We start from the raw sequence: 12,412 nt of genomic DNA, 5'->3' as shown, positions 1-12,412 counted from the left end.
TCCGCAGGCCATGGTAGAAACGGTGAATAACCTTCTGCAGGTGCGATCCCAGGCGGCGTGGAGGGAGCTGTCCGTGACCGAGCAGCTGCGATGCGCGACCATGTTGCTGGACACGGTGGAGACGGGCGCCTTCATGCTCGCAGACAACCTCCTCAAAACGGACACCATACAAGAAAGCACGGACAACATTCGTGAGTTTACAAAATGAGTCCCTTGTACGCACTTGCCGAACGTTTAAGTGCAAATGTATGCACATATTTCATTGATCTAATCAGTTTTCACACTGGTCGTTCTGATTTCTCTTTGTCACGAGGAGACAAATAACAAGTTAAACAACAGATGGGTAAACCATTTTTTGGAGAAGGAATCAGATGTTTTTGTGCACAGGCAGGGGAATTTCTACAGCAGTCTATATTATCTCACAGGCCTGTTGGATAATGTGTGATGGGTATATGTAGAATTATAATAATGTCACAGTTTATTCATATACTGTAATAAATCACAGTAATGTGCATAAATCTTCAAAACAACCATGAATTTTACTTAGAGCTATGAATTTTAACACTTCCAAAGACAATTTTCAAGAGGTGTCAAAATGCATTAATGCATTACAATACATTTCTTCAATGCAATATTTTTTATATATTATAACAATAATTATTTGATCATTTTTTAATAATACCAAATGTATGCAAAATACAATTCTTGAGCTTGTGAATGTATCCTATCTCACTACAGAAGAATAGAATGCAATCCCACCACAGAAGAATAGAATACAGTATCAATTCTACTGGAAGAAGAGGCAGTTTCCTCTTCTTACATTTGAGTTTTCAGCCTATTTTTGCGAATTTTGTTAGTGTTTGATTGATTTAGTAAAGATCATATTCATCAAAAAACTGCCAGTACAGCAACTGTGTGTCAGTGACACTACATAAGACGTTAAGACCTTTTCTGAGAATTTATATCTTTGTTTTGCAGATATTTTTAGTAAAAAAGTAAAAGAAAATACTAATTACCTCTGTTGTAGTGTCCTCATGTAAATTGGTTATGTATACTATATTTTGAATATAAAAACACAAAAATCCAAATAATACACATAAACTAGGGTTTCATGTAAGACCTGATGCATAAAAAACACATAATCACATTAGAGGGACACAGCAGGGACGCACGCTTCAAGTGCACTCGAGCCAGATGTAACGAAGCGTGTCTGTGAAAAACACAAGAGCGGACCACATAGGGGGTCTCATACTGTCTGACTCATGCAGAGGAATCCATGCCTCGTCTTGAGAAACAGAACAGGATTGGTCAAAATGTGCTAAGGACAGAGATATAGACATACACAGAAAGTATGCGCTCAACATGGCATCATTTCTCCAGCTTGATGGTATTTATAATTATGGATCAATACAGGCATTCAAACGTGACATTTGAAACCATTGCTGTGTTAATTGTGGAACGCTCTAGCGTACCGTTAACTGCTCTCATGCTGTCAGTCAGTGCAGGCAGGAGGCAGTTTCCTCGAGGCTGCTTAGGAATGAATGGGCACTGTGAAACCGTGAGACAGTGCAGTAAAAAATATCTCTAATCAATATTCAAACCAATGCTAAAAAGAATGTTGCACATTTAGGGCTGTCAAAACAAAGCAATCTCTCTTTCTCTCTAGAACTCTAGCAGTAAAAAAAAAACAAGAAAAAAGTTTGCAGTATATACTGTATATGTATACTTAAATTTACCGGACAAACACAAACCAAATAGAATTACAGAAAACATGACTTTCACTTTCATATTTTATGGATGGTCTGATTTAGTAATTAATCTCCCAAGCTTTACTTCAGACTATCGAAGTATTCTGTCAAAAATAACCTACATGTACCTACCTAATTAGACAGCATGTAATACAACCAACCACAGTTCAGTTTATATACATGACATTTAGAGGCAGTTAAATCTGAGATCACCGACACCCCCATAATGAACAAGCGTGCAGTAAAAAGCTTGCAACATCTATCTTTGTGAAACTATGTTTGTGAAACAATTCAAAGACAACAAAAATTACAGTCTCGTTCAAAAGCCTTAAATGGATAGTTCACCCAAAAAATGATAAAGCAGTATCCTTTTAAACAAATCTCTTCGATATATTTAAAATATTTTTTAGCATTCATTTTGCACATTTTGGCAAATCCAGTGACTAAATTTGCTCTGGTGTAGGCCATCTGACACAGGATCTCAGTGGATCCAGTCCATTCTGCTGAATCATAAATGCTCCAGAGGTGCCAGAGTGATAGTCACAATTTACTGCTAAATGTAGCCATAATGGCACATTTATGGTCCTGCAACTGTTAGAAATTTGAGAAACAAACCTTTTAGCTTAAACTTTGATGGTATTATATATCGTCGTTGTCGGGTGGAAACCTTGTATCCCCAAAAACACTACTTTTCAGCCAATATATATATCTTTTTTTATAATTAAACACTGGGTTGTCAAAGTTCATTATATTATCTACATATTTAAGTAGCTTTTATAAAGATGCCTTAGAAAAAAACATTACTGATGTACATCTTGAGACAAAACAATAGCACTGATACATTTTAGTGAAGTTCCTAAATGTAATTTCAGGAGGAGTGAAGTGAACCCATATAAACTTTCAATTAACTGCCAGAGCATATAAGCAGCCACTGACCTTGCTCCGGCATCAGCTGTTTTGGCATCCCTTCACCTCCTCAACTCCCCCAACATAATTTAGGCATCTTGCTACCACACTCATCATCCAAGCATTAGTAGTCCCACTAGGGAGGTATATCTAAGCTCGAGTTGAAGCTGCTTCCTCAAGCCTCTCCACTGCCGACAGCAAGCCAAATACGTGTGTCCACCAAAGCGTTTTTAGGCAGCTGAAAACGCTAGACGCTCTGCTGAAAACGCCTAGCTGTGGGCGCTTGAGAGCGTTTTGGCAGCACAGCGTTTTTTCCGTTGAGACGTTTCGTTGCTATGATACAGAATATCCGCAGCACAGTTTACTTGTAACTGATTTCGCAGATAATTTGTTTCATACTGAAAATTTATTTTTCATCCATTTTGTTCGGTTAGCTCTGCTGGTTGATGTCGTTGTACAGAAAGAATGTTGTGACAGTTGGTCGGTGTGGTATTAGTCTCGCCCCTCCTCCACTGTGATTGGACGGCTGGGTAAAAGTGACAGTGATGAGCGCTGCGTTTTATCCAAAGTTGAACATTTTTCAACTCTCGGCGACCAGTAAAAACGCCGAGCTCTCAGCGCTTCAGCGTGAAAAAAACGTCCAGCGCCGCGTTGCGCTCATGGCATTCTAAAAACGCGGCGCTCCCATTGAAAACAATTGAAAACATACGCCAGGCGCGTGGAAAAACGCTTTGGTGGACACACGGCCTAATAGTTTAAACATTGTATGGGCAAAATAACTCGTGAAAGATATGTCAGTGCAAGTTACTTTCAATTAAACCAGCTCAAACATGAATTTTAGTCTGGGATTAGGTTTATGCCTTGTCTGTAAAACCGAGGGATAGTGTTTCTTGAGTTAAGCAAAGCTTATGAAGTGTGGTATTCTATTTGTCATAGGACCACCAAAGGGCTTTTCACAATGCGCTTTATCCTGGGCTATCGTTGTTCTAAACATCGCTTTAACCCATGTAGAGGAACGTTCTCTTACGAGAGTATCTCTCGTACTGCGTAATAGCTTACGCTAGGGGAAAAACTCTTTTCCGCGAGATATTGAAGCCAAAAATTATCCTTAATTTTTTATTAATGTAAAACGCTTTGCAGCAGCAAGCAGACATAGGCGAAACAGCTTGCGCGCCTATTGGTTGCTCTGCAGCAAATGCAGCAGCCTATCGAGAGAGACTCTGCGTGACGTAATGACCAATGGGGGCAATTCGCGCCCATATCGTCACGTCCCGCCAGAAGGGGCGTGGTCTCACCCTATAAATATGCTCGTTAGGCTGATACAAGCTGATTTTTACCTCTTCAGCGAAGCACACGCATCGCTGGATCCGGAGTGAGAAGCCGCGCCGTCGAAGCAAGCCTTTCAGCGGGACGAGCTCTGGAGTCGCTGGCCTCGCTGCCTTCAACTGCCGTACCTGCTTGGCTTTCCGGCGTTCTATATCCTTTCATACTCTGTGTGTATTTACTCTGTTGAGAGTGTTTGCTCGCTTACTTGACGCGACTCACACTTCTCTCACAAAAAGAGCTGCGTCTTTTTAAAGATGCCTTCCTGTGGCTCGTGCCGCGCCCCGCTCAGCGATGGAGACCGGCACGTCATCTGTGTTTCCTGCCTGGGTGAGGATCACGCGGCTCTCGCGCTCGCTGACGGCGGATGCCCTCATTGCGAGCTTTTGCCCATGGTGACTCTGAGGACTCGCCTGGCATCATTCTCCGAGCCTTCACCGCAGCCCGCCGTGGTGCCGCGCCGCAAGAAGCGCCGCGCCCAGCGCGCTCCCGAGCTTTCTCCAGCCCGCCAAAGCTCGCCGGTTCGCCCGCCAGCTTCGCCGGCTTCGCTCGAGTCGCTCACTGACGGACAACGGCCGCCGCCTGCCGCCGCGTCCATCCACGAGTTTGACGAACCCACCGAGGTGTGTTCTCTTCTGGCATCCGATAGTGAGGATTGGGCGAGCTCCGTGGATCTCCCCTCCGCTAGCGTTTCCCGCCAGACCACTGGTAAGAGAGCCGGCATTGAGACTGAGCTGATGCGTCTGCTCTCTCAGGCCATGGAAAGCATCGGCCTCGATTGGGAGGCGCCCGCGCAGCCGCCGCGCAACAGAATGGACGGACGCTTTCTCGGAAATGACGAGGCTCCGACGAAAACGCGGCCCGCGCCCTTCCTCCCGGAACTTCACGAGGAAGTGACTAAATCGTGGAACGCCCCCTTCTCCGCCAGGCTGCGTACCTCTGCCTCTGCTGCTTTCTCCTCGGTGGATGGCGCGAAGGACAGAGGATACCTTTCTGTTCCTCCTGTGGAACCAGCTGTAGCGTCTCATCTCTGCCCGCCCTCCGCTGGACGGCGCGCTCACACGACGCTATCTTCTAAAGCCTGCCGAGTGACGTCAACCATGCACGGTCGCGCTTACACCGCCGCCGGGCAAGCAGTTTCAGCGCTGCACACTATGGCTATCCTGCAGATCTTCCAAGCCGACCTTCTCCTTAAATTGGACGAGGAAGGACCCGGAGCGATCTGCGTGGCGGACCTGAGAAGCGCTACAGACCTCGCTCTTCGCGCTACTAAAGCCGCTGCACAAGCCATAGGACGAAACATGGCCTCTCTCACCGTGGCTGAGAGACACTTATGGCTGACGCTGTCCGAGATGACGGAAGCCGAGCGCTCTGTGTTCCTCGACGCGCCCATTTCACAAGCGGGCCTTTTCGGATCTGCCGTCAAAGATTTCGCGGACAGATTCGTGGAGGTGCAAAAGACTTCGCAGGCCATGAAGCACTTCCTTCCGAAGCACTCGAGCTCCGCTGCAGGCCGCTCAAAACAGCCGTCTGCTCGCAGTTCTCAGCCGCAGCCTGCACCGCCCGCCGCCGCCGCTTCGCAGCGCCGCCACGCCCGAGACCAAAGACCGCGCTCTCGCTCTGCTGGACGCCGCCCCCCTCAGCGCGGGCCCCGGCCGAGGATTGAGATCAAGCCCGAGGCCTCAAAATCTTCCTAGCCATTCTAGGAAAGCGACGGTGTTCAGATCCCGCTGCGGCCGGATTTCCACCAAAACTTCTCGCTCGGTCAGTTCCAAACATCGCGACTGTCCCAGTGTATTTCGCAGTGAGCCAGCCGGTGTCTCAGCCCGTTTGCCTGCGCACAAAAGCCGTTTTTACGGCTACCCAGATAAATCCAATAAAGAGTGCATTTTCTGGTGTTCCGGCCACGGCCGAAGGTGTTATAAGTGTTGTAAGAATGCCCACCCAGTGCCCATTCCCACACACAGACACAGCCCGCCACGGTGCAGGGCTAGCACAAATAAAATCGACTCCGGTCGATTGTGCAAACAATGTAGTAAACGCGCCCATGTCACCATGCCCGCTCACACTACATGCTGCGTGTCCCTTGGTTTCTGTAAAAACGAAACCAACACACATTCAGTCGGCCATGAACGACAGTGTTTTCAGTGTAATAAATGTGCCCGCAGCCCCGCGCCCACATTTTCTCACAGACACGCCGATTCCTACGGGATCTCCCCCGCTCGCTTTTTCTGCACAATCTGCCATAAAAAAGCTGAGCGCGGTCAGGCCGCCCGCTGTGATCAGCGCGCCCCCCGCCTCGAACGCTGTAAACACGGTGTTGTGTTCTCAGTATGCCCGGGCTCTCGAGCTGCCGTTTTGCCGCGACCAGAGCCCGGATTTCATTCTGCCCCTAGCTATTCACGCAGATGCGTGGTCAAAGCTTCCCGGGGTATCAGAATGGGTGCTGAACACTATAAAGAGAGGCTATTCGCTACAATTCGCTCGACGCCCGCGCCGTTATACGGCGCGTGTCGAAACTACGGTGAAAAACGAAGTGTCTCATCTACTTTGTGCCGAGATAGCGAAACTACTGAGCAAAGGGGCTATAGAACCTTTATCTCAGGCTCAGAGCGAAGGGGGCCAAACAGCAGATATTTTCTGGTGCCGAAAAAGGATGGGGGTCTCAGACCCATTTTAGATCTACGACAGCTGAACAGAGTGCTTGTCAAACGCCAGTTCAGAATGCTTACGACCAGGAAAATACTCGCGCAAGTGCGCCACGGGGACTGGTTTATGTCGATAGATCTGAAAGACGCCTATTTCCAAATACAAATAGCGTCCCATCACAGGCGATTCTTGAGATTCGCCTTCGAGGGCCAGGCATATCAATACACAGTCCTGCCGTTCGGCCTGTCCCTAGCACCTCGTACATTTACGAAGTGCATGGACGCGGCGCTCGCACCCCTGAGACTTCGGGGCATGCGAGTCCTGAACTACTTGGACGATTGGCTGATTCTAGCTCGATCACGATCGGAGCTCATAGAACACAGGGCCGCATTACTCGAGCACCTCGAGGAGCTGGGCCTCACAGTCAATTGGGCGAAGAGCTCACTGTCTCCCAGTCAGAAAATTTCCTTCCTGGGAACCGTGTTGGACTCGCTGTCCATGACAGCACGCCTGTCACCAGAGCGCGTGCTAAATATTCAGCGCGGCGTGAAATCCTTCCGCCACGGCGCGATAGTTCCGCTCAAAAGGTTTCAGAAAATGCTGGGGCTGATGGCCTCAGCAGCCTCTGTACTCCAGTTGGGCTTGCTCCGCATGCGCCCACTGCAGATGTGGCTGAAAGCGCGGGTTCCACCCAGGGCATGAACAGCGGGTCTGTTTCGCCTCAGGGTCGACCTTCAGTGTGTTTCAGCTCTGGAACCTTGGAAAATAACCGACTGGTATCAGTCAGGTGTGAGTCTGGGGACCGCTTCGAGTGTGAAGGTGGTGTCTACGGACGCCTCCACCTCGGGGTGGGGAGCGCTGCTCGAGGGCAGACCGCTAGCTGGCCTGTGGTCAGAACGGGAAAAGCTCCTTCACATAAACTGCTTGGAGATGATAGCAGTCGACAAAGCGCTACGGCGTTTTTGTCCCCAGGTAACAGGCCACCACGTCTTGGTCCGGTCGGACAACATGTCAGTGGTGGCATACATAAATCGCTGGGCGGCGTCAGGTCACGAAACCTTCACAGGCTGACGGAACATCTCCTGGTCTGGGCTCAGCACAACCTGCTCTCACTGAGAGCAGCGCACGTGCCTGGTCACCTGAATGTGGGACCAGACAGACTGTCCAGGAACAATGTTCCAGCAGGGGAATGGTCGCTGCACCCGCAGACGGTCCAGCTGCTGTGGAAAACGTTCGGCAGAGCACAGATGGACCTATTCGCGTCCCACGAAAACGCTCATTGCCCGGAGTTTTTCTCGAAAAGCAAGGACGCGCTGGCTCATGTTTGGCCCCGCTGCCCCCTATATGCTTTTCCTCCTGTCTCGCTCCTGCCTCAGGTGTTGGAGCGAATCAGGGAGAACGGATGCCCAGTGCTGCTCGTAGCTCCGCTCTGGACAAACCAGACGTGGTTCCCTGCCCTGATGCAGCTGACCAGCACAGCCCCATGGCCTGTACCATTGAGGAGAGACCTCCTCTCTCAGGCGGAGGGCTCGATTTGGCACCCTCGCCCGGAGTTGTGGTCCCTGCACGCATGGCCCATCAACGGGTACCCGCTAGCCTCCCAGAAGGAGTGTTAAACACGATCGCGCAGGCTAGAGCTCCGTCTACCAGGCGGCTCTACTCCTCGAAATGGTCTGTTTTCTCTGCATGGTGTCAAGCCCAGAGCTTTTCACCTGTGGAATGCGGGGTTTCGGAAGTGCTTTCCTTCCTTCAAGAGCTACTGGATAAGGGCAGGACCCCATCCACGCTCAAAGTATATGTGGCGGCCATAGCAACGTTTGCAAAACCGGTGTCTGGCCAGTCGCTGGGGAAAAACGACTTAGTCGTGCGTTTCCTTAGGGGAGCTCGGAGGCTGAACCCTCCCAGGCCCCCTTCAGTCCCGACGTGGGACCTTTCCACGGTCCTGGAGGCCATGAAAGGCGCCCCGTTCGAGCCAATCCAGCTGGTGGACATGAAACTCCTGTCGTTCAAAACAGTGTTTCTCATGGCTCTCGCTTCAGTGAAGCGCATAGGGGACTTACAGGCGCTCTAAGTAAGCGCGTCGTGTATGGAGTTTGGGCCTAATGACTCGAAGGTCATTCTCAAACCAAAGCACGGGTATGTCCCGAAATCCCTCAATACACCGTTCAGGGCCCAGGTAATTTCCCTGTCCGCCCTTCCGGTTCTCAGTGAGGAGGAGGATGCGAGTCTCCTTTGCCCCGTCAGGGCATTGAGAGCTTATGTGTCACGCTCGTCTGTTTTCAGACAGACGGAGCAGCTTTTTGTTTTGTTTGGCGGGCGTTCCAAGGGACTCGCCGCCTCAAAACAGAGCCTATCCAGATGGATAGTGGATGCCATTGCGCTCGCTTACTCTGCGAAGGGCCTACAGTGTCAGGGCATGGTCGAGCGGGGTTTCCCTGCAAGATATCTGTACGGCCGCGGGCTGGGCCTCGCCGTCTACATTTATAAAATACTATAACCTGGAGGTACCCGCCTTACAAGCTAAGCTTTTGGCGGTCTAAAATTCAGTGCTATCTGCCCCGCTGTGCGGCCCAGATGCTGAGTTTACTGCAGCCCCATGAGTGTTGACACACGTATGGCCACCCAGATCAGGCTGAAAGCTTTCACCCTGGCTGCGCGTTTTGTTGTCATATAATAGCCCCGCTGGGTGCTTTTTTATAGGGAATGACGCTTCCAGCCTCTCTTCCTCTACTCTATGTGAGTTTATGGTGATTATGCACTACATGAGCCCTGGGCTTCGGCCCCCGGGACTTTGGTGTTGGATCCCTGTACGCACGGCGTGTTGCATTGTGTTCCCCTAGCGTAAGCTATTACGCAGTACGAGAGATACTCTCGTAAGAGAACGTACTCGGTTACTAACGTAACCTCGGTTCTCTCTAGAGAGGGAACGAGTACTGCGTATCTTGCCGTGCTTGGAATACGCTCTGGTTCGCTTCAGTGATAAAAACCAGCTTGTATCAGCCTAACGAGCATATTTATAGGGTGAGACCACGCCCCTTCTGGCGGGACGTGACGATATGGGCGCGAATTGCCCCCATTGGTCATTACGTCACGCAGAGTCTCTCTCGATAGGCTGCTGCATTTGCTGCAGAGCAACCAATAGGCGCGCGAGCTGTTTCGCCTATGTCTGCTTGCTGCTGCAAAGCGTTTTACATTAATAAAAAATTAAGGATAATTTTTGGCTTCAATATCTCGCGGAAAAGAGTTTTTCCCCTAGCGTAAGCTATTACGCAGTACTCGTTCCCTCTCTAGAGAGAACCGAGGTTACGTTAGTAACCGAGTACGTTTCACACGTGTAATTAAGAAGCGAGGTTAGCACCGCTTTTTACCCGGGGTTATGAAACTCTGCTCCGGAGCAGGGTTTGCACAGCTTTTGCAGTGTTAACTTGGCATTGCGGTGCCAAACGTGTACAGTGTGAAATGAAACAGAATGTTACGGCTAGATGCTTAGCAACAGACATTTTTACATGCTTTGTTTGGACAGTCACAGAAATTCCGTATTTTAAACAAACAGTATAGTTTCAGTGTTTGGGAGGGAGGGGGTGTCAAATGGTGACAGAAAACGCATAAATTGTAGTTAAGAATAGTTTTATTCTTACCTTTTATAGTCTAAAAAGTCCATCCATGAAAAACTTGATAGTAATGCTAGAACCTTTATGTACAACCTTTAGGTTGTGTGCCTCTGTCATTCAAACAATGACACTAACAACACCAACTTATTAATACCAAGTATTAATTGTTAACCCAGGTACATTATGAGTAATGTGAAATGTGAAGCAAGATAACCCAGGATTTCATTTACCCAGGGTGTTGAATTACCCAGTGTAAACTATGTATGAAGTAAGTATGAAAAGCCCTAAATTGTCCCATTTAAAACTGAAACAGGTTCAAAAATACAAATTAAACTATTTTCAAACTATTTAATGTGTTTTGCAGACACTTTTATTTAAACCGACTTGCAATAAAGGAACATAATTTGTCACAGAGGCAACAATATTTAATGCCAGGTAAAATGCTGGGTTTATTAGAAAGATAGATAAGGAAACAAGATAGTACAGAGAAAAGAAGAAGAGGACTTTTTTAGTGCCTTGATTTAAAGTTGTCGAGTGGTTAAGTGCTTGTGGAAGAGGTGTTTCTTCAGCTGTTTTTTGAAAGTTGCGATGGTCTCGGCAAATCGGGTGGAGGTTGGCATCCTATTCAACAGAGAGGAGTGGAGAGGGTGAAGATTTAGGAAAGTGGTTTTGTCCCTCTTTGTGAATGAACATGAAGGCTCCGCCTATTCAGTGACTGTAACTTGTAGGAGTGTGTTGAGGCAGGGTGTGCGGTTCCAGTGGCAGTCCTGAAAGCCCTAAATTTGATTCAGTCAGAAAATATGAGCCAGCGCAGTGAGATCAGGAGAGGTGCAACGTGGGTCCTTTTTGGCTGATTGAAGACCACATGTGCTGCTGCTCTGGATCATCTGCTGAGGCTTAGTCGCGCTGGCTGGAAAGCCGGCCAATTGAGCATTGCAGTAGTCCAGTCTTAAAATGACAAGAGGAAGGGTATGATTTTCAGGGTATGACAGCCAGGAAGGGTATGATTTTCCTGATGTTGTAAAGCATGAACCTACACAACTGATCCGTTGTTGAAATGTGAAATGTGGACCCTCTGTTGGTCATCAAACGCTACTTCCAGGTTCCTTAGTGTTGTAGACCCCATACTCTTAAATTATATTCAAAAGACCTATTATCACATCTTAAATAAAAGCATGGTTGCAATTGAAATATTAAAATTTATTGATTTCATTAAACCTTTTATGCTTCAAACATTATTAATAAATGTTAAAACATTATGCTTTGCATAGGACTGGATGAAGAGAATACATGTTGAAATGAAGTGTTATTTTATGTGTTTTTAGTAAAGGGAAAGGCCTGTTAGTGTTTAATGCAATTGTATTCAACATTTAAAAGAGTTTCTGTTGAAGTTTTGTTTATCATTGTGCTTAAGTTAGGGTGTGGGTGGCTCCATGAAGGTACTTTGACCATTATGAGCAATTACTGTGCTACAGTAATGCCAGTGCCAAGTAATATCTTACTTCATCAAATTTACATGCTAAATAATTTAAATTTAGTATGTGCTATGTTAATTTAAACTGAAGTAGATAAGATTAATTAGTTCCAGGGCCATGACTCAATTATGTTGGAATTAGTTGGAACACATTTTTTTTTTCAGTAATCAATTTAAAAACGTGTGTTTATGTCGCAAAGTAAGTTCCTCTAACTCTGTGTAGTTTGTTGGTTGAACATTATTTCACTAGATATAGTCATAACTCAAAAAGATTGGTGTAAACTGTTCTGTCATTTTTTAAGCCAAAACTAAATGTATTTTTAGTGTACAGTTGAACAGTGATGTTGTGGTCAACTGATGGGTTTGCAGGGATTCCAAGGAGCTCTATCTTCACAAGGTTGAGCTGTAGAGGGTGCTCCTTCCTCCAAGCCGAAGCAGAGATACAAGCTTAGATAGTGGTGTCATCAGGTTGAAACGACAGATAGAGCTGTGTATCGTCTGCACAGTAGTGGTAGGAAGCAATATGCCCTTTATGATTGTGCCCACTGAGGTTGTGTGTGGAGAAAAGAAGAGAACCGAGCACTGAACCTTGAAGCACCCCAGTGATTAGCTGATGTGACTCTGTGATGTGAATTCTTGAAAGATCACAGGTAAGACTGAAGCAACCAAACTACCGTACCTGGGATGCACAAGTCATAAAT

The 12,412-nt window shown here is 47.4% G+C and overlaps 1 protein-coding gene across 4 annotated transcripts in view; it reads left to right on the top strand.

Annotated features, from left to right (window-relative positions):
• Window positions 1–12,412, top strand: part of adgrl3.1 (adhesion G protein-coupled receptor L3.1) — a 106,205-nt gene that overhangs the window by 50,854 nt on the left and 42,939 nt on the right. For all 4 annotated transcript variants that reach the window (XM_056256963.1, XM_056256962.1, XM_056256961.1 and 1 more), the window contains exon 10: window positions 8–191. In XM_056256963.1, coding sequence (XP_056112938.1) covers window positions 8–191 — 184 coding nt within the window. The remainder of the gene's footprint in view (window positions 1–7; window positions 192–12,412) is intronic.

This window comes from Rhinichthys klamathensis, unplaced genomic scaffold (assembly GCF_029890125.1).
Source record: "Rhinichthys klamathensis goyatoka isolate OS25496 unplaced genomic scaffold, OSU_Roscu_1.1 h1tg000133l_1, whole genome shotgun sequence".
Taxonomy (NCBI): domain Eukaryota; kingdom Metazoa; phylum Chordata; class Actinopteri; order Cypriniformes; family Leuciscidae; genus Rhinichthys; species Rhinichthys klamathensis.
This window is presented reverse-complemented; position numbering and strand designations above follow the sequence as displayed.